Source organism: Haematobia irritans, chromosome 1 (genome assembly GCF_050003625.1).
Source record: "Haematobia irritans isolate KBUSLIRL chromosome 1, ASM5000362v1, whole genome shotgun sequence".
Classification (NCBI taxonomy): domain Eukaryota; kingdom Metazoa; phylum Arthropoda; class Insecta; order Diptera; family Muscidae; genus Haematobia; species Haematobia irritans.
This window is the reverse complement of record NC_134397.1, coordinates 273,976,990-274,004,230: the sequence shown is the minus strand read 5'-3', so window position 1 is coordinate 274,004,230 and position 27,241 is coordinate 273,976,990. Positions and strand designations below refer to the sequence as shown.

General features: G+C 32.5%; 1 protein-coding gene across 1 annotated transcript in view; it reads right to left on the bottom strand.

The window, feature by feature from the left end:
* Positions 1–27,241, bottom strand: part of AstA-R2 (Allatostatin A receptor 2) — a 63,504-nt gene that overhangs the window by 6,859 nt on the left and 29,404 nt on the right. The window contains exon 3 of the mRNA XM_075294640.1: positions 26,554–26,712. Within this exon, the coding sequence (XP_075150755.1) occupies positions 26,554–26,712 (159 nt within the window). The remainder of the gene's footprint in view (positions 1–26,553; positions 26,713–27,241) is intronic.

Genomic DNA, 27,241 nt, shown 5'->3' with positions numbered 1-27,241 from the left:
TCTATTTGAAGTGTTTGGGTATTTTGTAGTCATCAATAGATATTGAATTTTAAAATTTTATGATTTCTCTCATTGAATTTCATTTATATTTAATTGTATTATATTTGTACGCACGCACACACACACACACACAAACACATAAATAAATAAATTCATCAATATTTCTTTGCTTCATAGTCATTTGAATAAACATTATGGATTTTTATTTTGAATTTTTATGATGTGTGATTTATTGAAACATTTGTTTAAGCATAACCAAAGCTAGCATAACAAAACTCAAGATCTTAAAAAAATCTCCAGCTGATGTGAAATAAAATTTCTCTACTTGAGATTGTTTGCTTTTTTTTTTGGTTTTGCAAATTGATTAAATTGATATATGTGTGAATTTTTTGAATGTGTATATTGGGGTGTATAGCTAAATTATTTGAAATTAAGAGCAAAAAATTGATACAACTGCCCAAAGTGTTGGCAACAAGAATAATTATATATTGGCTAAAATAATATTATCACATTACATTTATTCGATGATTGAATCAGCAATCAGTTTGAGACAAATGATTATACACCCAGAAAAAAAGTGGAAGAATATGTATTTTTATATTAGTAAATTTTAACTAAAATTTTAGTAATTGCAACATTATATAAATAATGTTATATATTTGAGCTTAAGACCTTAGTTGTCATAACCATTAAACTTTTGTAAGTTATCAATTTTAATTGTAACTTAATAATGAATAAATAACAATATTTCTTTGTCAAATTGAAGAAATTTTCTTACACTCAAAAAAAAAAGTGAGCTCTCTATTTCACTAACGCCAATTTAACTTTATTTCAGTTCATGGAATTATTATATATGGAGAAATTTCCTTTACTCTAATAACTTTTTTTGCGTACGTTAGTTAGATGAACTAAAAAACGGGGAAAATTATACACGAATGAAGTAAAAAGTTTTAATAAATTCGTACTTCTCACAAAATAGTTCATTATTTCTTTAAATTTGTATATTTTACTACAAATGCGTCCATCATGAACTTCGTATGTCACTAAAGACTTTCTTGCAATTTTGAACTGCAATTTTTTCTTTCAAGATACAAAATTTTCTTTAACAAGTTAGAAAAATTAATTATGTCTAATAAATTTTCTTGAATGTGTCGAAAAATATTTACTTATTTTTGTGATACCGGCGTGATGTCAGCGTTTGTAATAATGTTTAGTTAAAATTTTCTAAAAATATTAAAAATTTTCTAAAATTAACAAAATGTTTTCTTCCTGGTGGTTTCACTGTTATTTGAGTGTAATAATAACAATTTTTGCATATTTTTATAGAACGTTCTTGAAAAATTTATTTCTATAGGACGTTTTCTTGCAAAATTTTATTTCTAAGAAAATTTATTTCTATAGACGATTTTGTTAAAATTTTTGTTCAATAGAAAATTGTACCTCTTAATTGGAGAGACCATAAGTGTTTTATGATCAAATTGTGGAAAATTTTTAAATAAAAATCTTACTGAATTAGTAACTATATATTGAAAAAAAAAAATAGTTTTTATATTAGTTTTTGAATTGCATAGCATAGCATTGCATAATTTTTTTTATGTTATTTTTATACAAAACCGAATTTATTATGGCCTTGTTGTTGAAATGCATAGTTGGATATGTTAATTTTCTGTTCTTTAAAGGGTGATACGGTCAAAATTTGACGTATTTCTTTCAAGTTTGCATTTAAAAAACCTGAACACCCCTCATTTTGAAGGTGTGTGTGTGTAGAATGTTGCTCCTATTTTGATTTTGAAATTCAATCTTCAGTTGTCAAAATGCCGTCCAAGCAAGAAGAGCAGCGTATTAAAATTTTGCTCGCGCATCGCGAAAATCTGAGCTACTCGCACGAAAAGCTGGCAAAATCGCTAAAAGTTGCCAAATAAACCGTTACAAATGTAATTAAAGTGTTTGGGGAACGTTTGTCGACAGCCAAAAAGTCTGGATCGGGGGGAAATCGAAAACCGGAAGCTGCTGAGACGACAAAGAGAGTTGCCGGTAGTTTCAAGCGAAACCCTAACCTCCCTCTCCGAGATGCCGCAAATAAGCTGGGTGTATCGTCTACAACCGTGCATCGAGCCAAAAAACGAGCCGGACTATCGACTTACAAGAAGGTAGTGACTCCAAATCGCGATGATAAACAAAATACGACGGCCAAAGCTCGATCCCGGAGGCTCACGGAGGCGTGGTAATGGACGACGAAACCTACGTCAAAGCCGACTACAAGCAGCTTCCGGGACAGGAGTTTTATACGGCAAAAGGAAGGGGAAAGGTAGCAGATATTTTCAAGCACATAAAACTGTCAAAGTTCGCAAAGAAATATCTGGTTTGGCAAGCCATCTCTACCTGTGGCTTGAAAAGCAGCATTTTCATAGCTTCCGGGACTGTCAACCAAGAAATTTAGGTTAAAGAGTGTTTAAATAAACGTCTGCTACCTTTCCTGAAGAAACACGGTTGTTCCGTACTGTTTTGGCCGGATTTGGCATCTTGCCATAACGGTAAAAAGGCCATGGAGTGGTACGCCGCCAACAACGTGCAGGTGGTTCCCAAGGACAAGAACCCTCCCAACACGCCAGAGCTCCGCCCAATTGAGAAATACTGGGCTATTGTCAAGCGGAACCTAAAGAAGACCAAAAAAACTGCTAAGGACGAGCAGCAGTTCAAGGCAAACTGGCTTTCTGCGGCGAAGAAGGTGGACAAGGTGGTTGTACAAAATCTAATGGCAGGTGTCAAGCGTAAGACCCGGCAATTCGGATTTGGAAAAGCGAAAGCCTAACTGAATATTTTTCCATAATTTTATACTAATTGAACTTGAAAAAGAAATTTAATTTAATTTTTTAAATAAACGATTTCACCGATTTACACGCGTTTTCCCTTTACCAAATTTTGACCGTATCATCTTTTATATGAAATAAATACTTTTGTTTTTAACCAAGAATTAGTTTGTATTGAATATTATTTACATTGCAGTTTTTTTGACGATTTTTTAAAATGGAAGTGACAATTATGACGATTTTTTCGGAAAAAAGTGACGATTTTTCTTGAAATTTTATTGACAACCCTGCCCACCACAATTCCTTGCCAATATATTTATATTAATAAATGTCGGACCACTTGTTCTTTCACACCATACACGTAATTATACCCAGATTTCGAAAAAAAAAAATAAATAAAATTGCAAATACTTTTTGAAAAATTCTAATCAAATATAGTCGAATTTTTGATATTATATATTATTAATTATTAATAAAAAAGCAAAATTATGAAAATAAAAATCATATCTTATAATTTTTTTTTTTGCTTTTTTCAAGTATTCACTTTATTATTTTTTACCTTTGCCAAATGTTCTCTCCCTAATATTGGTTTGTGTTTGTATGTGTGACTGTTATCTTGTATGATACGTGTGGTAATGTGGTAAATTACGTCTCAAATACACAAATACCCTAGTAAACATTGACAAAATGCAAATGTGTTGAATGCATTTAAACTTCAGCCACAAATCTTTGTGTTTTTTTATGAAACAGTCTTCAAATCATCGTTGCTGTCAATTTATTTAAGTTAAATTATATGAATGTGCATTTTGGTTTTCTTGTTTGACCTAGGTATGAGAATTTTATGGATTTTCCTACAGATTCGAATTGAATAATGACCTTTCTACAAACGAAAATGCATAGATATGGAAAGTTGGTAGAAATTCCAATTTTATATTTCTTTTGAAACAAATTGGGAATTAGTAATCTATTTTATATTCATTTATTTTCCCATTCTAAGGAAATACAATGAGACTTTTATGGCTGATTTCAAAATTGAATTGAAATTCATAGAGACAAATACAATCGCAAATCTGTAATCAGGATTGACACAGGAACAAGTGCCACGAATATGGAAATGATTGTTTCAGTTGGTACATTTAAAAATTCTTAGAAAATTGGACTGGTAAATTTAGTTGAGGGTACTCGATCGTACCCTGGCTCTATAGTCATGCAGCAAAAAGTAAAAATGCAAAAAAAAAATTTATCAGCAAATTGAAATAAATTTATTAAATTGAAATAAATTAAATTAAATCGAATTTTATTTAAATGAATAAAAATTGGAAATTTTCTCAATACTCCATCCCCCATATCTTCGTATGTCATTGGCGATGTGGTGTGCAGTTTTGGTTCCCCATTTGCATCAACAACTTCACCACAATTACTCTCTCAATAACACTAAAGGATATCGATGTAAACATTTGTTCATTTGATCAAATATGAATATATGTTTGTAGATGCCTTGAGGATAGGTGGTGGTGGTGGTGTTACCGAATGTGTTATGCCTCTAGGTACTTTGCAACGCCACAGCTACACAGCCCACACATTGACTCAGAATATGTGTAACTTTAATTGTTCACTCGCTGTTATATTTGCCCATGGGTTTGTTTGTAATATCAATGATGGTATATTTGATTTTTTAATTTGCAAGTAAATAACTTTTAAATCTTTTTCTAATTGATTGAAATGCACCGCATTTGTTAGCCACAACAATTCATCACAATAAAACGGTTGCAGCATAACAGTGTGCCATCATCAATGTCATTAGCATTTCTCTTTCCGCTGCAATGTCCTTTTGCGGCATTCTATATATACAATTATCGTAGTATAATTTGTGTATTATGATAATTTTTAATTGTAACGTAATGGGACATTTTTTTATTGTACTTCGATGGGACCGGTTTAATTTCATTAAATTGCTCGATGGTGAATTCTTCTTCTTCGTTATTGTTTTTATTTACATTTACCGGGCTAATTATGTTAAATAGGCCAGGTTTTTGTGGTGTTGCTAGCCATAGAATGTTCATCACAAATTAATTGAAAAATTATAGTAATTAACCGCTTATCAAACAGGCACCAATACAATTACTTTGCAACTTTAATTGTATTCGCATTGAATTTTGATTTGTGGTGAGGATTGTGGTTAGGGTCAATGGGAGCGTATACATTACATATATGTCGATCATATCATTTATTTATTACTCATACGTTAAGGGGGTCATATTATTAAACATTCAGCGATATGGTGAAGTAGGGATTGTAAGCAGAATTAAAAAAAAAAAAAAAACAAAACCATACGGCCGTAAGTTCGGCCAGGCCGAATCTTATGTACCCTCCACCATGGATTGCGTACAAACTTCTACGAAAGGCTGTTATCCACAATCGAATTAATTGGGTTGTGGTATCTTAAAACTTCTTAAAATCGTTTTCTAAATTGTTAGTTAAACCATACTTGATATATATTACACAAAAAAGGTAAGTCTACAAATAAGTACGAATCGATATGGACTTTTGCACGGTACGTAGGGAGCCAGAATTGAAATGGAGGTCGCTTATATGTATCCCACATATACAATTATGAACTTGATATGGACCAATTTTTGTGAGATTGGGGATCGATTTATCTGAGGGCTATATATAACTATAGACCGATATGAACCTAGTTAGGCATGGTTGTTAACGGCCATATACTAGCACAATGTACCAAATTTCAACTAACTCGGATGAAATTTGTTCCTCCAAGTGGCTCCAAAACCAAATCTCGGGATCGGTTTATATGGGGGCTATATATGATTATGGACTGATATGGACCACTTTTATCATGGTTGTTAAATATCGTATACTACAACCACGTACCAAATTTCAACGAGATCGGATGAATTTTGCTTCTCCAAAAGGCACCGGAAGTCAAATCTGGGGATCGGTTTATATGGGGGCTATATATAATTATGGACTGATATGAATCAATTCCTGCATGGTTGTTGGATACCATATATTAACACCACGTACCAAATTTCAAAAGAATCAGATGAATTTTGGTCTTCCAAGAGGCTCCGGAGGTCAAATCTGGTGATCGGTTTATATGGGGACTGTATACATTTATGAACCGATGTGGACCAATTTGTGCATGGTTGTTACAGATCATATGCTGACACCATGTACCAAATTTCAACCGGATCGGATGAAATTTGCTTCTCTTAGAGGCTCCGCAAGCCAAATCTTGGAATCGGTTTATATGGGGGGCTATATATAATTATGGACCGATGTGGACCAATTTTTGCATGGTTGTTAAAGACCCTATACCAACACCATGTACCAAATTCCAGCCGGATCGGATGAAATTTGCTTCTCTTAGAGGCTCCGCAAGCCAAATCTGGGGATCGGTTTATATGGGGGCTATATATAATTATGGACCGATGTGGACCAATTTTTGCACGGTTGTTAGAGATCGTATGTTGACACCATGTACCAAATTTCAGCCGGATCGAATGATATTTGCTTCTCTTAGAGGCTCCGCAAGTCAAATCTGGGGATCGGTTTTATGGGGGCAATACATAAATATAAACCGATGTGGACCGATGTTTGCATGGTTGTTAGAGACCATATACCAACACCATGTACAAAATTTCAGCCGAATCGGAAGAAATTTGGGGATAATCGGCAAGCCAAATTTAGAGGCTCCGCAAGTCAAATCTGGGGATCGGTTTTATGGGGGCAATACATAAATATAAACCGATGTGGACCAATGTTTGCATGGTTGTTAGAGACCATATACCAACACCATGTACAAAATTTCAGCCGAATCGGAAGAAATTTGGGGATAATCGGCAAGCCAAATTTGGAGGTCCGTTTATATGGGGGCTATACGTAAAAGTGGACCGATATGGCCCGTTTACAATACCATTCGACCTACATCAATAATAGCTAGTTGTGCCAAGTTTCAAGTCGATGGCTTGTTTCGTTCGGAAGTTTGCGTGATTTCAACATACGGACGGCACCACTGGTCCACGGTGCCAAACGAAATATTTGTTTCTGTTAAATAAACTTTGTTTATTCGGTTCGTGGGCGCCGCAAGCTATGCTATATAAATATAACTTATATGGATATTTATCTATTGATGAACAATCCAGGTACATAGCTCAGTGGTTAGTGTGTTGGCTTACAAAGTTCATGGTCTGCGGTTCGATTCTCCGTCCAGGCGAAAGGTAAAAAAAATTTTTAAATTTATAAAATCGTTTAATTTCTTCTACATTGTTGGTATTACAGGAAAAGTTGTTAAGAACTAAAAAACCTCGTGGATGTGAGAAAGATGTGAGGGAAAATGCAATAAGCAAGAAAACAATGTTTTTTTTTTGTTTTGAGTTTGTCTTTATGAAATTGTCTTTACATCCTGGAAAAGAATAAACGTTTATCACTAAAAGTATATAATTTTCTTCCAAATACACTTCCTTACAGCGAAAAGCAAATGAGAAACGAACTTTGTTTGTCTAAAATTTCGTTTGGGAGGAAAGAATTATTTTTTTGCGTGTACTTTATGGGGTCTTAGAGCAATATTTCGATGTGTTACAAACGGAATGACAAAGTTAATATACTCCCATCCTATGGTGGAGGGTATAATGAGATAAGATTTTTTTAATGTTGGGGAGTTTTTTAAATTTTGTTTAATTTTTTACAAAAAACGGCATTGCAACGAACCCACCGTAAAAATGTGAAAAATGGGTCAATTTGCGAAGAATAATTCTCGTATATAATTTCAATACGCAATTACTATATTAGGCCCAAAATGAATCATATTCCACCGCTAGATGTACACTAAAGGCTATGGAAATTCGAATTTGCCAGCAATGAAACATGTGTATAGTCAGGCATGTGTAGATTATTTTCAATAACTTAATAGAATCAATGCCCTTTATCTTCTTGTCCAATTAGCTAAACATTGTACTAATTTGTAAAAAAAAAATATAGGTTTATTTCAGAAAATGTTAACTAAAATGTTTAACGAATTGCCACATGACACAAATAAGTTTATGTTTCAAGTTAAATTGAAGTAAATTTTTTGAAAATGTTTTAAGAAAATTTATTAAAAATGTTTTTTCTGTTGTTTAAGAAAACTTAATGAGTTAAAATTTTTTAAAATGTCCTTTACTCATTTCAGAAACGTATGAGCGCAATTTAAATAAATTTCAGTCATTCACAGTCAACCGATATAAAATAAATCAATAAATCAGAAGAAAACTATGCCATAGTACAACTCTACGATCATCTTACGCTTCTCTAGATATTTGATGTCAATCACACCTTGGGAACACGGTTGTCATAATTGGTAGAATTCTACAAAAAATAGTACATTTTTTACTGTTTTGGAGATTGGTAGAATTCTTGATGTTTTGTCTAAAGCAAATTTCTATAGAAATACAAATTTGACAAAATTTTCTATAGAAATACAATTATATTGTTGTTTTTGATTTGAGCTTAAAACCATGCATTGACTAAACTACAAGTGTAGCTTAACCAACAGAGGAAAATTATGCTTGTCAAATTTATTTGGCCAAAGCCCTATAGACTGCAAGATGGTTGGATGTACAGCTGTTTCGGAATTACTACATTCCTCATCAGCATCCTATCCACCAATTATTTTGATAAAAATGTCTATAGAAATAAAATCTTGAAAAAATATTCTATAGAAATACAATTTTGACAAAATTTTCTATAGAAACAAAATATTGAAAAAATTTTCTATAGAAATAACATTTTTACAAAATTTTCTATAGAAATACAATTTTGACAAAATATTCTATAGAAATACAATTTTGACAAAAATTTTCCATAGAAATAAAGTTTTAACAAAATTTCCTATAGAAATCAAAATTTAGACAAAATTTTCTATAAAAATAAAATTTTGTCAAAATTTTCTATAGAAATAAAATTTTGTCAAAATTTTCTATGGAAAAAAATGTTGATACAATTTTCTATGAAAAAAAAATTTAACTAAATTTTCTATAAATTCAATATAAACATTTCTTTCGAATACCCATAATTTGTCTATACTAACCACAAAAATGTGATCAATAACTTCAAAATAAGATTTTTTAATTTGGTAGATTTTAAGGTAATTTTTTTTTTAAATTTTGGTAGATTATTTTTGACAAGAGTGGCAACCGTGCATGGTAAGCGTAGAAGATGGTTGTCATCACACTGGAAGAAAGTCCATTGCTAAACTAATACTAAATGTAGCAAACTTTTATTAAAAAAAAAAATATTTGTTTTTTGGAGTTATTTTATTTTTTCGGATTTTTTTATGTTAAAAATTTTATAAACGAAAGATGGGTAAAAAATTCAATTGTCGTAAAGGTACAACTTTATAAGTACTTCCAAAAATATCGTGCCAAAGGTTTTCTTTATTTTAACTACTCGAGGAGTCACCGTGGTGCAATGGTTAGCATGCATACACAATGTCGTGGGTTCGATTCTTGCTTCGACCGAACAAAAAAGTTTTTCAGCGGTGGATTATTCCACCTCTGTAATGCTGGTTACATTTCTGAGGGTATCAAAGCTTCTCTAAGTGGTTTCACTGCAATGTGGAACGCCGTTCGGACTCGGCTGTAGAAAGGAGGTCTCTTGTCATTGAGCTTAACATGGAATCGGGCAGCACTCAGTGATAAGAGAGAAGTTCACCAATGTGGTATCACAATGGACTGAATAGTCTAAGTGAGCCTGATACATCGGGCTGCCACCTAACCTAACTACTCGGAATACTACTCGGTGATAAATCCGTTCTAGAAAAAAAGTACAAATTTTGTAAAAAAATGTGATAAAAATTAGTGAATTTTTAAAGTATTTTAACTCAAAACGTTTCAGACAAGTGTTAAAATGTATTAAAAAAGATATTTAATAAAATAACATATCTATCATATGACATCCCATGTTAAATTCATCGCTTCTGTGCCATCTTCCCACCAATTTCGGATCGAAGAAAATAATTTTTTTAAGGACTCTTTGGGGTTCAGTCGAAATAGAAATTGAACGACTAACCAGTTCTTTTTTTAAATAAGGTACGACCCTTTGAGATTGGGTCAAATGCATATTTAATGATTTTTACAACGAATGTTAATCCTTTAATGCTATTTAATATTATTACACTCACACTTTATTTTCCCTTGTAAGCAGAAACAAATAAATCCCTACAAGGATTTAATCGGCACATAGCATCATATCATTTTTAGTTTGATGTTATTTTAAATCACACTGCATCATAAAACCATCGATCGAGTGGATTATAATCTCGGATATTTATTGCAATCATAATTAATTGGTTCAAATGGCAGGGCAAATGTTTGACACTGATTACTGAATTTTCAATAAAAACTAATTAATTTGAAATAAAGTTGAGACTAGAAAAATCAATAAGCGGGAAATTATTTTTGCAATTGAGCTTCATAATATTTGAAATCATTTTGTTATATTATTCGTCATTTGAAAATTGAAATCAAAAAAGGGATGTTTGTTTGTTAGTGGGTTGTTTTTCCCAGCTAAACTGAATAATAGATTTCTGCCTAAGCGGAAAAAAGATTTTTTGTCTTCAATCACGAAATTGAACCAATTGTTTGTTTTTTTTTTTACATTTTTCAACCATAGAAACGATAGTGTCAATCACCAACGTTAAGTAACAAATTACTTTATCCTAATTTAACTGATTAAATTTTGTTTTAATTATAACATTAGTTGAATCTATTAAATTCTTAATTCAATTAAACATTTATTTGGAAATTTTTTGCAGAATTTTTTTCTGTGTGTGTTCACAGGTGTTATAAGTGATCGTATAGTTATCAAAAATGTTATTTAACGAATTTCATCCAAACCTACGTCAAATCGGTAGAGATGTTTATTTTTAACAAAATTTTAAATTCCATCTAGACACAACTTTTTTCTCATTTTCAATTTTTTGAAAATATTTCATCTTCCCTTTTTCATATTCGCCATAAATAATATTCATGGAATTATATTGTCAAAAATATGACCATTGAAAAATTCAGTCGACAAATCAAGCATACTCTAACGTGTATTGGAGCGTGAATACTAGTGTTCATCATCAATGCTATGCTCTTTCATGTGTGTGGGTATTTGTGCGTTTGTGGCATTATTATAAATACAAAATTGTAATAAAACCACTCATAAATACAGTAATTTTTGTGTGGACAATGGCCAATGAGACACACACACACGCACTAACACACTCACAAAAGAAAAGCACATACACAAAGGCACCTTAACACATATTGTGACAGATCTAAACGACCATAAGTGGTACATTTATTTATTGTAATTTACTCTGTTATTTTCCCCCATAACTGAGTCCATAGTTATATGTAATTATTGTGTGGGATAATATACGAGGTCTTTGGTCTATAATAATAGCGAATATTGTGAATTTCAAGGGAAGTTATGTTTTTGAGATGGCAAGAGAAAGAGAATGAAAGATGACATTTTCATGACAAACCAATTTTCTTTTTTGGGATAATTTAAAAAAGGTTGATAATTTAAATAAGGTTGAAAGGTTGAACACCTTAGTTCTTAGTATCTTACACTTTATCTGTATTTATTTTCATAATCTATTATGATTATAAATAGACTAGTAAAAAAATAATTAAAACTTACCAAGAAAGAAGCACAAAATGCAAAAACATTGAGAGATTAGCTAATTGACATGTTTTTATCTCGGGAAAGGGATCCCGAGAATTCCTGGAATTTTAGCAATATTCCTGGAATTTTTAATTGCAGTATTTTATATGAAATATGCCATCAAAATACTACAAAAACTATTTTTACTACTTAGTAGAGAGGAATATATAAAATAGTTTAATTGTTTTTGCTGATTTGGTATCATATTTGAATTTCGGAAAATTTACTTTGCCCGTTAGTCCAGATTCTAACGGATTCCTAATTTTTTACAAGACAATTTATACTCCTGAGTTGTTATCGTGATACTTCTACGAACCCGCATTTTGATGGACTTGTAGACTAACGGTGATTTCAATGGGGAGAAAAGGTGCAACATCCCCAAAATTGATTGCAAAATTTGAAAGACACTGACATAGGTGTTGGATCCTGTATCCCTAATAATATTATGAATTAACTATAACTTTGGAATGACACTCTCATTTGGTAGAAAATACAGTGAGGGAAAAAATTAACACCAAGGCAACATATTTTTTGCGAATCGAAAACGCCATAAATGTGTGGTTAGGTAAATATTTGACCAAAATGAGTGATAGCTGTACTGAAAAGAAAAGCATATCCATTTATAAAGATTTTGTATTTACACTAAAGATTTTGCCGAAGAAGCAGAGAATTGAAGTAAAGACACAATTCTCTTTTAAATTTAAGTTTCGCGTGCTTGCTTCTAGGAAACAAAGTTTGATTTATTCGTTTTTTTCAGATTTTTTCTTTATGTGCCATTAGAGTCCTTTAAAATCATGTTAAGGAAAACTTAGATTTCCAAATTCGGATTCCTCTACAAGTATAAATTATGCTTTGTTTCAATTAAAAAAATCTTTAAAATAAAGTATTGAAAATAATCTCCTATTTCAAAAGGCTTTGTGTGCTCTGTAGTAAAGATGCAAAAAGTCAGCTAATTTGAAGACAATTTAATTATTTTTGAAAAAAAATTTTAGAATTGTTAAAGTCAAGTTGACCTTAGTCAAACAAATTTTTTTTTCATTTGAGGATACCCAATTTTAAGTTGAATGACTAAACTAAAAGGAAAAAACGACTTCGTTGAAAAGTTTATCGACGTTTGGACAAGGAAAAACTTTATATGAGAGAAATGCGTTTTCTGTGCTAAAAAATGCATTCGTATTTTAAGCACAAGAACTCTTTGACATCACGACAATATTTTTTTCGGTTAATAGTCACCTCGTCGTTAGTCCAAATTCTAACGGACTCCCAATTCATTTACAATAAGGTCTATACTGAGTTATTATCGTGTACTTCTATTAACTCGTATTTCAATGGACTTGTAGACTAAGTAAGTTCTTATAAACTGCACGTTTGCAATTGTATAATCTAAAATTGTTTGAATAATTATTGAAAGCTCTTCAAACAGTGTCCTCCGAAAAAAATATTAATTTTAACTACGCATTAGGTTCTTTTGATTCAATTTTGTATAACTCATTTTTTCAGTTTCAAGTAGAAATGTCTGTCGAAGAAAATGTTAAATCTCTACTACAACAAATGCGAATATTTGAGTCAATCGTTCCAGTCAAGCGGTACTAAAAATCATAACAACAATTAAAATTACTTATTTGGTACAACATCACAGAATTTTTAATTCACATCCAAAATTCTGTATTCACATCATACCTTAGGAAGTGATACATATTCAGTGAAACGGTTGTTAAAATTGTGGTAATCTGTTCTTTGACAAACCCATGTTATGTTAGGTTAGGTTAGGTGGCAGCCCGATGTATCAGACTCACTTAGACTATTCAGTCCATTGTGCAGTGAAACCACTTAGAGAAGCTTTGAAACCCTCAGAAATGTCACCAGCATTACGTAGGCGGGATAATACACCGCTGAAAAACGTTTTGTTGTTCGGTCGAAGCAGGAATCGAATCCACAAGGCGGGCATGCTAACCATTGCACCATTGTGGCTCCCAAATATATACAGTCGAAGCTCTGTTTAAGGAATATCCCATTTAGCGAAAATCCAATTTAACGAACGTCAAAATTCTTAACATTGAGTATTCTAAATAACGAACAATTGAAAAAAATTTACGTTCGATTTAACGAAAAGGCTTTTAATCTTAAGAAAATAAACAACAAAAAATCAGCACTATTTGACGATTGTGAGAATGGCTTAAGTCCTTAGGAAATGTCCACAAAGTACGGCATTCCCAAGATATTTAGATTCCATTAAAATGTTTGAAAACACATATTCAATGGCCGGGTAACTGGTAAAGTTAGGTTAGATAGAGTGGCGCAGCTTCGCTACGGGAAATGGATCTACAACAGAGCCGGCACAGGACTACTCCCTGGTGTGAATAGACCAGTCCCAGTTCTGGCCGAAACGTATGGAAGGGACCGGTCACTTCAACACGGGTTTGTCATTGACGGGGATAAATTTACACTGCAGGACACGGATTGGACTCATTCCAAACTACATTACCTGGGAGAACTTAGTAGGACTAGACAGGTCCTCATGAACCAGTCTGGGACAAACCATTAGGTACCGGTATTATTTTGATCATCCAAATTGCACCAGAGAGAAAAACTTTTGGACTATGTTGGCCCATAGGTAAATGTCTAGATCAAATAAAATTTTAAAATAAAGGGAGTATAGAAATCAATAAAATATATGAAAATTTAAAAACTACGACAAACTCGAGCACTGGTACAAGTCCTGTGATAGGTTCGTTAGTGGCAATATTTCGTAGGATTGCCAGTTGAACAAGTAATGAATTTTTCTCTTAATAATGAGTGCTACCCGATTCTATATTTAGCTCAATAACAAGGAACCTCCGTCTTATAGCTGAAGAGAAACTATAAAATACACAGGAATGTCAACATCATTAGTGAGAGGGATAAACTACCGATGAAAAACTTTTTTGGTGCTCGGTCGAAACGGCAATCTAGCGTTGAGAGTACATCTATGCCGACAGGAGCAGCAGAGTAATGGTGTATGTAGGGCGTTTTAGGAAAATGTTACTATGAACACTACCTATGCCTGGCCCATCTTGAAACCGGGGACTGGAAACAAATTAGGCAATTCGTCTAAGAAGTTAAGAGCACACAAATTATGACATGGGTGTATATAGGCCCCCATACGACAACGAATCTTAGATCCTCTTTTCAATCTAACCTAACCTAGATATATCAAGTTCATCAGGATTATTTTAAGTATTATTTTTTAAGTGTCTCTGTGCCTTAATTTTTTCAAATGATTATGAATTTTTACTCATCTGGTAAAAAACTACGATTTTCAATAAAAGTTAACATGTAATATTCCCGTTCGATTTAACGAATTTTTCTAAATAACGAAAGAGCCGGACAATATATCGTTCGTTTAACCGAGTTTCGAGTGTGTATGTATATATATATATATATATATATATATATATATATATATATATATATATATATATATATATATATATATATATATATATATATATATATATATATATATATATATATATATATATATATATATATATATATATATATATATATATATATATATATATATATATATATATATATATATATATATATATATATATATATATATATATATATACATATATATATATATATATATATATATATATATATATATATATATATATATATATATATATATATATATATATATATATATATATATATATATATATATATATATATATATATATATATATATATATATATATATATATATATATATATATATATATATATATATATATATATATATATATATATATATATATGGACCGATATGTATCTACTTAGGCATGGTTGTTAACGGCCATATAAAGGGTGATTTGTTAAGAGCTTGATAACTTTTTTTTAAAAAAAACGCATAAAATTTGCAAAATCTCATCGGTTCTTTATTTGAAACGTTAGATTGGTCCATGACATTTACTTTTTGAAGATAATTTCATTTAAATGTTGACCGCGGCTGCGTCTTAGGTGGTCCATTCGGAAAGTCCAATTTTGGGCAACTTTTTCGAGCATTTCGGCCGGAATAGCCCGAATTTCTTCGGAAATGTTGTCTTCCAAAGCTGGAATAGTTGCTGGCTTATTTCTGTAGACTTTAGACTTGACGTAGCCCCACAAAAAATAGTCTAAAGGCGTCAAATCGCATGATCTTGGTGGCCAACTTACCGGTCCATTTCTTGAGGTCAATTGTTCTCCGAAGTTTTCCCTCAAAATGGCCATAGAATCGCGAGCTGTGTGGCATCTAGCGACATCTTGTTGAAACCACATGTCAACCAAGTTCAGTTCTTCCATTTTTGGCAACAAAAAGTTTGTTAGCATCGAACGATAGCGATCGCCATTCACCGTAACGTTGCGTCCAACAGCATCTTTGAAAAAATACGGTCCAATGATTCCACCAGCGTACAAACCACACCAAACAGTGCATTTTTCGGGATGCATGGGCAGTTCTTGAACGGCTTCTGGTTGCTCTTCACTCCAAATGCGGCAATTTTGCTTATTTACGTAGCCATTCAACCAGAAATGAGCCTCATCGCTGAACAAAATTTGTCGATAAAAAAGCGGATTTTCTGCCAACTTTTCTAGGGCCCATTCACTGAAAATTCGACGTTGTGGCAGATCGTAAGTCTATTCATGATGAAATGTCAAAGCATACTGAGCATCTTTCTCTTTGACACCATGTCTGAAATCCCACGTGATCTGTCAAATACTAATGCATGAAAATCCTAACCTCAAAAGAATCACCCTTTACTAGTACAATGTACCAAATTTCAACTGACTCGTATGAAATTTGCTCCTCCAAGAGGCTCCAAAACCAAATCTCGGCATCGGTTTATATGGAGGCTATATATGATTATGGACTGATATGGAACACTTTTGGCATGTTTGTTAAATATCATATACTACCACCACGTACCAAATTTCAACCAGATCGTACGAATTTTGCTTCTCCAAAAGGCACAGGAGGTCAACTCTGGGGATCGGTTTATATGGCGGCTATATATAATTATGAACTGATATTAACCAATTCCTGCATGGTTGTTGGATACCATATGCTAACATCACGTACCAAATTTCAACCGAATCGGATGATGATGAAATTTGCTTCTCTTAGAGGCTCCGCAAGCCAAATCGGGGGATGGGTTTATATGGGGGCTATATACAATTATTGACCGATGTTTTGCATATTTGTTAGAGACAATATATTAACACAATGTACCAAATTTCAGCCCGATCGGATGAAATTTTCTTCTCTTAGAGGCTCCGCAAGCCAAATCTGGGGATCGGTTTATATGGGGTCTATATATAATTATGGACCGATTTCGACCAATTTTTGCATGGGTATTTGAGGCCATATATTAACACCACGTACCAAATTTCAACCGAATCGGTTAAATTTTGCTCTTCCACGAGGCTGCGGAGGTCAAATCTGGGGATCGGTTTATATGGGGGCTATATATAATTATGGACCGATGTGGACCAATTTTTGCATGCTTATTAGAGACCATATACTAACACCATGTACCAAATTTCAACTGGATCGGATGAAATTTGCTTCTCTTAGAGGCTCCGCAAGGCAAATTTGGGGATCGGTTTATATGGGGGCTATATATAATTACGGACCGATGTGGACCAATTTTTTAATGATTGTTAAAGACCGGATCGGATGAAATTTACTTCTGTTAGAGGCTCGGCAAGCCAAATCGGAGGATCGGTTTATATGGGGGCTATATATAATTATGGACCGATGTGAACCAATTTTTGCATGGTTGTTAGAGATCATAAACTAACACAATGTACAAAATTTAAGCGAGATCGGATGTAATTTGCTTCTCTTAGAGGGTCGGCAACAGCGTTGCCAGAATTGTTTCACAAAAAACCGCTAGATTTGTCCAAAAAACTAGCCAAAAAAAGCTAAAAAATTTTAAAAAATAGCTAGAAAAAAAGCTAAAATGTTTTGTATCAAAAGTCAAATTTTTGATTGAAATTTAACAAACTTAAAGGCTTTATTTCACTTAAAATGCATATTATTTTAATTGTATTCATTTTTTTTCAATTTCTGTGAGACTGTAAGAAAATTTAAGTCATATTAGCTCTGTTTGCATACTCGATACATTTTGATTACTATCACAAATTTTTACTGGAAGTCCTTCGTTTATATTTCCTAGTAAAAACATTTTTCCCAGTAAACTTGCAATTGTCAGCTGGTTAATCATTAACAAGTCCAATGTGTGATATATTGCACAATGTCACATAGAACTGCATAAGAAAATATCAATATATTTCGTTTTAACTGAATTAATGATAAATTCGTGAACGTGTACACTTCTCCTAATTTTACCCTTGAGAATAAAACCCATTCTAACTGTCTTGCAAGTTTATATTGAATAACTTTTATTCGAAAATTTCCCATACAAACCTATTGTTGTCTAATTTTCGTAAATGTAAATCCATTCCATTAATATATAGCAGATTTGTTTTTATCCTATCACTACGAATTTTTTCATTGCATTTTTTTGATGTTAAAAAAAAATAATACCACATTCAAAACTTTATTTCCTTAATTATTTCTATGTTCGGTTCCAAAGATTTTGTACACTAATGATTTTGGTATTGATTCCGAGTCAAATTTGAATTTATTCGTTTTGTCAGCTTTTTCTTCATGAGCTATCACAGTGCTTTAAAAACGTGCTAACGACAACTTAAATTTCCAAATTCAGACTCGACTTTAAGTAGAAATTATTCTATGTATACGTTTTTAAAATAAAATGTTGAAAAACCTCTTCTATTTTTGAACGCTATTTTGGTTTGTGGTCAAGATACAAAAACTCCACAAATTTAAAGACTATTTCATTAATTTTAAGAATTTTTTAGAATTGACCCTAGCCTTCTTTCATGAAAGAATACCCATTTTTAAGTTGAATCACTTAACTACAAGGACAAAAAGAATTTATCGGCTATTGAAGAAGAGAAATTCACAAATGCTATTATAACCAAATTATAATAACATAAAAAGGATAAACGAGTCAAATGCTAATATTCCTAATAATTTACTGACTGTTTATATAAGGAATTGAAATATGTGGAAAACCTTATTCTGGCAGCAAGGCTTAGATAAAAACGAAGTTTTATCCCTATTTCAATAGGAACATGTCGAAAATAAAAAAAAGCCAAAATTAGCTAAAAGGGTCATGAAAAAAAGCCAGAAAAAAAGCTAAAAGCTAAATGCATTTTTTCCCCGCTAAACGTCTTCAAAAAAAGCCAAATCTAGCGGGAAAAAAGCTAAATTGGCAACGCTGGTCGGCAAGCCAAATTTGGGGGTCCGTTTATATGGGGGCTATACGTAAATGTGGGCCGATATGGCCCATTTGCAATACCATCCGACCTACATCATTAGCAACTACTTGTGCCAAGTTTCAAGTGGATAGCTTGTTTCGTTCGGAAGTTAGCGTGATTTCAACTGACGGACGGACGGGCGGACGGACATACTCAGATCGACTCAGAATTTCACTACGACCCAAAATATATATACGTTATGGGGTTTTAGAGCAATATTTCTATGTGTTACAAACGGAAAGACAAAGTTAATATACCCCCAGCCTATGGTGGAGGGTATAAAAAAACTATATTAATTGTAGCTAATTATATCAAATCTTCTCTTTTCCATCCCAAAATTATTGTGGCTTTATTCGTATCAGTTTACATTCTCAGCAATGTTCATCGATTTCAATAAGTATGTTATTAAATTATACAAAAATATATATCATGAATATTTTCTGTCCATTTAGATTTATCATCTCCAAAACAAAACGAGTTTTTCCAGTATACCTCCCACAAGAATTTCACATTGTCATGAATATGGTGTTCGTTTTTTGTTTTTCGATTGAATGTTTTATAAAAATGGTCGGATTTAATTGTTGTTTCAATAAAAGAGCCCCCGAATAGCATTCAATGCTTCACTCATTTATACGAAAAAGCATAAATAAACAAATTCATTATTGACGATAGTCAATTTTCAGCATCAGTAACAAGCAACTCGACTATAGATTTTGTGATTTCTCCATTGTTGTTGTTGTTGTTTTTCTGTTCACCAGTGCGATAAATTTTTATGGTTTGCCATTTCGCGTCATAAGCCCACATATGTAGAGTTTGAGAAAGCTTACCGAGAACACACACACACACACACAAACACCAATGCCAGATTTAATGTTTTTTAATTTATTTTTCAAATTTTGTACTGGTGTTATGATCCATTCGATATGAGTTGGGGTGTTTTTGATGGACTCATAAAAAATTGCAATCTAGTTCTTTTTTTTTTTGTTTTGTTTTGTGTGATATGTGTGAAATTGTTATTCCCAAACACATTGAAACTTGAATTAGTGTATATGAAAAGGGTACACATACATACTCAAAAGGGGAAATATGGGAAAATAAAAAAAATCTATTTAAAATACACATGAGATCTTTATAGTTTTACAATGAAATTTAATTTAATTATTATTCGTTTCATTTGAATTTAATATATTTGAGTATAAAATGATTTTAGGCTCTTTATTGGGCAATATTGTTATAAAACATAATAACATAAAATTACGTATGGGCAAAACTCATTCAAAAAATGTTAAAAAGACTTGCTAGCAATGCTGCTTTATCAATATATAAGCACGTTTTTGTTGTCTATAGATACCATGGATTATCGGAGTGATAATCCTTGGGCTAATATTGACATAGAAGATAGATCATACGGACTTCCAGCACTATTCACTATAATTCAAGAAAAATTTTTACTATAATTTTTTTCGTATGTTAAATCAACTTTCGTAGTTTGAAGGAAATTGGAATTGCAAATCTTGCGAAAATGCTTAACGTCACATCAATTTCAAGATGTGCGTATTTTTTGGTAAAATTTATAAATTTAAATAATACTGAACTATTTGGTGATCAGTACAAATTTACGAGAGTTGTTTTTATTTAGAGGAATTGGGGTTATACGTACTCAGAAAGTTATGACATACGGGTGCTATTTGCTTAAGGATTCATCTTGCCCAACAAATGGATTTAAATCGTGAACATTTTCGTTCGATTATTTTTACAACTTTCGACGTGGATTAACTCAAAAACAGTATATCGATGACATTCAATTTTTAGCAATAAAGTTCCGTCAATGACGATGATATGGTGAATTCAGCCGAAGTCGTAGTTGACTCCAAGACGAATTTCGTGAATGTCATACAAAATCATTCGAAAGAAAAAAAAAAAAAAAACGAATATGGTGCCTCCAAATACGTCTATGACATCATTACAGTAAAAAACTCGTGGATTTATGCGTATTAGTCCGAAAATAAACATCAGTTGACTGTAAGGGTATTCCAACAAAAGTTGTTCGTGTACGAAGAACTTCCAAGCAAACGATCGCCAAATGGTTTTACGGGAAAACTGGACATGTCACAATCGTATCACCACCGTGGTGCAATGGTTAACATGCCCACCAGCGTTGCCAGAATTGTTTCACCAAAAACCGCAAGATTTGCCCAAAAAAATAGCTAAAAAAAGCTAAAAAATGCTTAAAAAAATAGCTAGAAAAAAGCTAAATTTTTTTGTATCAAAAGTCACATTTTTGATTGAAATTTAACAAACTTAAAGGCTTTATTTCACTTACAATGCATATTATTTTCATTTTAATTCCACTTCTGTGAGACTGCAACAATATCTAAGGCATATTAGCTCTGTTTGCGTATTCGATACATTTTGATTACTATCACAAATTTTTTACTGGAAGTCCTTCGTTTTGTGGGAGCTACCTTCCCAACACCTCTATTTTATTTACTTGTTATTTTAAAATATTAAACGATCTAAGCATGCTTTGGATTTGATAAAAAAATGATTTGTCATTTTTTTAAATAAAATTTTAGTTTGGATTTGAAATTGTGAAAAATTCGAAATACATTACTTTTATTTAAATTGTAAAAAATACCTATAGTTTACATTTCCCAGTAAAAACATTTTCCTTTTCTTCATGAGCTATCAAAGTGCTTTAAAAACGTGCTAACGCCAACTTAAATTTCCAAATTCAGACTCGACTTCAAGAAAAATTATTGTATATATACGTTTTTAAAATAAAGTGTTGAAAATCATCTTCTCTTTTTAAACGCTATTTTGGTTTGTGGTTAAGATGCAAAAACTCCTCACATTTAAAGACTATTTCATTAATTCTTCCTTCTTTTATGAAAACATACCCATTTTTAAGTTGAATCACTTAATTATAAGGGCAAAATGACTTTATCGTCCTTTGGACAAGGAAAACAGTTTATATAAAAGAAATTCACAAATGCTATTATAACCAAAATTCGCGTTCGTATTTTAAGGAGACGACAATATTTTTTCAGTGCACAAAGCTATTATACTATTTTAATTTAGTAATATCGTAATAACTTTAAAATATTATAATAACATAAAAAGGATAAACGAGTCAAATGATAATATTCCCAATAATTTACTGACAGTTTATCTAACAAATTTGTATGGTAATAGTAGATTTAAAGTTTACGATAACTTTTATGTATATAATGAAAAAACTTTACAAGGTGTATTTGCTACAAAAATGCCCGCATAATGGCTGGACTCATTATTAATGTTTCAACTGAGCTTTGAAATATGTGGAAACCCTTATACTTGCAGCAAGGCTTAGATAAAAACGCCGATTTATCCATATTTCAATAGAATCATGTCGAAAGTAAAAAAAAAAACAAAAATAGCTAAAAGGGTCATGAAAAAAAAGCCAGAAAAAAAGCTAAAAGCTAAATGCATTTTTTTTCCGCTAAACGTCTTCAAAAAAAGCCAAATCTAGCGGGAAAAAAGCTAAAATGGCAACGCTGATGCCCACCGTACATTTATAGCGTCATGGGCTCAATCACAGTTTCGATCAAACTCCAAAAAATTTTTAGCAGTGGATTTTCCCCTCTCAATAATGCTGGTGACACTTCTGAGTGTTTCAAAGCTTCTCTAAGTGTAACGCCGTTCGGACTCGGCTATAAAACGGAGGTCCCTTGTCATTGAACTGAACATAGAATCGGGCAGCACTCAGTGATAAAAGAGAAGTTTTCCACTACGGTATCACAATGGACTGAGTAGTCTAAGTGATCCCGAAATATCGGGCTGCCACTATATCCTAGCAAAAAAATTTGGAAGTTCTTCTAAACTTTACTTAAACTTTGAAAACACTTCCAAAAATGTCCTCCCAAAGATATTCTTTGTTTTAACTAATAATAATATCGATTACCGACTATATAAAGTATATATATTCTTGATCAGGGAGAAATTCTAAGACGATATAAGCATGTCAGTCTGTCCGTCTGTTTGTCTGTTGTAATCATCGTCCTGAAATTTGGCACATATTTGTTTTTTGTTTGCAGGCAGGTCAAGTTCGAAGATGGGCTATATCGGTCCAAGTTTTGATATAGTCCCCATATAAACCGACTTCCTGATTTGGGGTCTGGGCTTATAAAAAACTGTAGTTTTTATCCAATTTGCCTGAAATTGAAAATCTAGAGGTACTTGAGGACCATAAAAAGGTGTGCCGAAAATGGTGCCCATCAGTCCATGTTTTGCTATAGCCCCCATATAGACCGACTTCCTGATTTGGGGTCTGGGCTTATAAAAAACTGTAGTTTTTATCCAATTTGCCTGAAATTGAAAATCTAGAGGTACTTGAGGACCATAAAAAGGTGTGCCGAAAATGGTGCCCATCGGTCCATGTTTTTGTATAGCCCTCTATAGACCGATCTCCCGATTTTGCTTCTTGGGCTTCTAGAAACTGTATTTACTATCCGATTTGGCTGAAATTGGAAATTTAGAGGGAACATCAAAAGGTGTGCCGAAAATGGTGCCCATCGATCCATATTTTGGTATAGCCGCCATATAGACCAATCTCCCGATTTTGCTTCTTGGGCTTCTATAAACTGTATTTTCTATCCGATTTGCCTGAAATTAGAAATCTAGAGGTATTTTGGGACCATTAAGATGTATATCGAAAATGGTCTGTATCGGTCCATGTTTTGGTATAGCCCCCATATAGACCGATCTCCCGATTTTGTTTCTTGGGCGTCTAGATACTGTATTTTGTATCCGATTTGCCTGAAATTGAAAATATAGAGGTATTTTAGGACCATAAAGTGGTGTGTCGAAAATGGTCCATATAGACCGATCTCCCGATTTTTATTCTTGGGCTTCTATAAGCTGTATTTATTACCCGAATTGCCTGAAATTGAAAATCTAGAGGTATTTGAAGACCATAAATTGGTGTGTCGAAAATGGGGTGTGTAGGTCCATGTTTTGGTATAGCCCCCATATAGACCGATGTCCCGATTTTACTTCTTGAGCGTCTTAAAACCATATATATTCTGTCCATTTGCCTGAAATTGAAAATCTGGAGGTATTATGGGACCACAAATAGGTGTGTCGCAATTGGGGTTTATCGGTCAATGTTTTGGTGTAGCCCCCATATAGACCGATCTCCCGACTTTACGTCTTGGGCTTCTAAAATCCGTAGTTTTTATACAATTTGCCTGAAATTGGAACTCTAGAGGTATTTTAGGACCATCAAAAGATGTGCCGAAAATGGTCCGTATCTGTTCATATTTATGTATAGCCCCCAAATAGACTGATCTCTCGACTATACTTCTTGGGCTTCTAGAATTCGTAGTTTTTACCCAATTTGTCTGAAATTGGAATTCTAGAGGTATTTGAGGACCATTAAGAGGTGTGTCGAAAATTGTGAGTATTGGTCCATGTTACCTCCCGAATTTATTTCAAGGACTTTATTTTTAATTTTATTTCTAGGACCGAATATGGTGTGTGTCGAACCATGTTTTGGCTCGACACACACCATAGACCGATCTGCCGATTTAACTCCTTCGGCTTCTAGAAACCGTAGTTTTTATCCGATTTGCTCGAAAATGTAAATATACTGGTATTGTAGACCCTCGCGTTTATTTTTTCCGGTCCATTTGGTAAGGCATCTATATAGACCGATTTCTCTTCTTAAAAAAATATTTTCTTCCGGAGTGAAATTTTAGACAACCGAAATTACCCTTTCGTATAAAGAATTTTCGTTTAGAGCAAATTGTCTCTAAAATTTGTGTCAAAAGGATACTTTGCTTGTCTAAAATTTCGTTTCTCAGAAAAGAAAACACTTCTTTCAGTGTATAGCAGGCGCACTGCTCATGAAAATGGCTTGCATCTGAAAGTACAATTTCCAGATTTTACTACTCGCAATCATTTAAATACACAGAAAAAAATTTCACGAAAATTTTTCCAATTAGAATCTTAATTGAGTTTTAAAAAATATTCAATTAAAAATTTAATTGATTCAACAATTTTTGTAATTAAAATAAAAATCAATCACACAAAGTAATAGTATCAATTAATTTTTTAATTGACCGTCAATTAATTTTTTAATTGATACTATCATTTCTGTGATTGAAGCCATTTCAATTAAAAATTAATTGGATCAATTAATTTCGTGATTGAATCAAACCAAAATTTTTGTGTGTGTAATGACGGTAAAAATCTACAGATTTAAGATTTAAAATCAAGGCGTTATTTCATCATTTGCACGATATGCACGATTTCTCAAAAACTCAAACAAAAATGGTTCTTCTAAATCCAGAATCTGATCTAGTCTTCATAGGATATAGGATCTTTAAATTTATCTTCGGGAAGCGTACTGGATGAACTGATTTGCTGGGGAGAATATTTGTCATTAAACCCCCTGAAATTCTATATATTATCAACTACCGCGCTACGACGAAGAGTTTTCAAAGGAAACTATTATATTTGATTCATGGTGGTGGGTATTTAAGATTCGGCCCGGCCGAACTTACTGCTATATATACTTGTTTTGTTTCAAATGGATTAGAAATAGTGTAAAAATTAATAAAATGAAACAAATTATTCAAATTTTGGCCAATTTTGCACCACTTCCGGATCCAAAAAGAACATTTTTTTTTTGCTTGGGCCTTACTTAACCTAATCGTACCACTATAACAGTTGTCTTCCAAGAAATCAGGAGAACCAACCGCCGAAGTCGTTTGCGGGCACTCACACATCGGCTGAAACAACGGCATTTTTGATCTCTCGAAACATCGATTTGATGGATCGTCTGCCATATAGTCCTGACTTGACGCCGAATGACTTATTTTTAAAACCGTACAAAAAAAGAGAGGTCTACGTCTTACGACATCTGAAGAAGCGGTTGTGAATGCATTTTTGGAGATACCATAGTCAGTTTGGCAAAAGTGTTTCGTCAATTCGTTCAAACGAATGCAAAAGTGTATAGATCTAAATGGGGTATACAACGAAATATTTGTTTTTGTTCTCTAAATATAAAAGGCAACCCTCGTATGGGAAAAAAATTCTCACGAAAATAATGAAATAAAGAAATTAATTAATTAATATTGATAAATATTTATTTAGGCATCTTGCACATAAGGAAATATAAGAATTCAATCAGTATGCACTCGCATGGCAATGTTGGTCGAATGGACACATGGTTGAATGCTTGATCGTGTGGCAGGGGGGGGGAGACCAATTCGTATGGACAATACAAAGAAATTGAAGTACCAAAGCAAATATGTTAAAAGTCTTTTAACACTTAATTGGCTACATTGTTTTTTTTTTTTTTTTTTTTTTTGCAATAAAATTGTGGAAAGGCACAGAGATTAACATGCAAATATTTATAAATAGTCTCATCATTGATTTTGGCATTAATATTTTGGGGGCCACATTGCTCTGACAATAAACCAAGCAAAATCAACAACAAATTCTGTGATGAAGCAGCAGCAGCACACCAGTGAGTTCCAGGAATAAAGTATTAAGGCAGCTGTAAAGTAACATTTTCAAGAACTTTGTCCATTTTATACGTTGCCATAGTATACTGAATTATTTTAAATGGCCTATGAGAATTAATATTAATCATCAATCATCTACTTACCTTATAGAAAGCTTTCCGAAAGTTATCCGAGAGGAAAGCATAAAGGACAGGATTTATGCAGGAACTTGTGTAGGCCAATGTTTGGGAGGCGATTTGAAGAATTACCTTAAATTTTGTATTAGCCTCGAAAATATTCAGCGCTTTTAATAATAGGATTAACTGAAAAATAGAAAAAGGTAAGAATAGGTAATTGGAGCTAAAATTAATATATTTTAATATATGGTGAGAATCATATCATTGTGATATTAAATTTTGTAATTTTTGTGAAATTTAATATTGTAAGATCAGTATTTTCTATTATGATCTAATATCTAGTTACATTTTGATGAAAATTCATCTATGAGCGAGACATGGAAGTGCTTGTGATACTCTAGAGGACCTTTATCTTCACAGAAACAAAATATTTACGTGATATTAAAGATTACGCAACCTAAATTTTAGGATGCGAAATTTACAAAATATTAACCCTCTATCACTCATGAACTCCTGAACTCCGATTTGTATGATTTTTTGTTTTGGAGATGATAACAAAACAATAAAATACACCTATTTTTTAATTTTAATTTATTTTTATTATTTGAAGAGAAACTCCCACAAATTGGTTGTGTTGCCAAACATTATTTGTCACCAAAAAACGTAAAAACTGTTCAAAAAGAACATTCTACAATAAAGCTCAAACACTTACCTC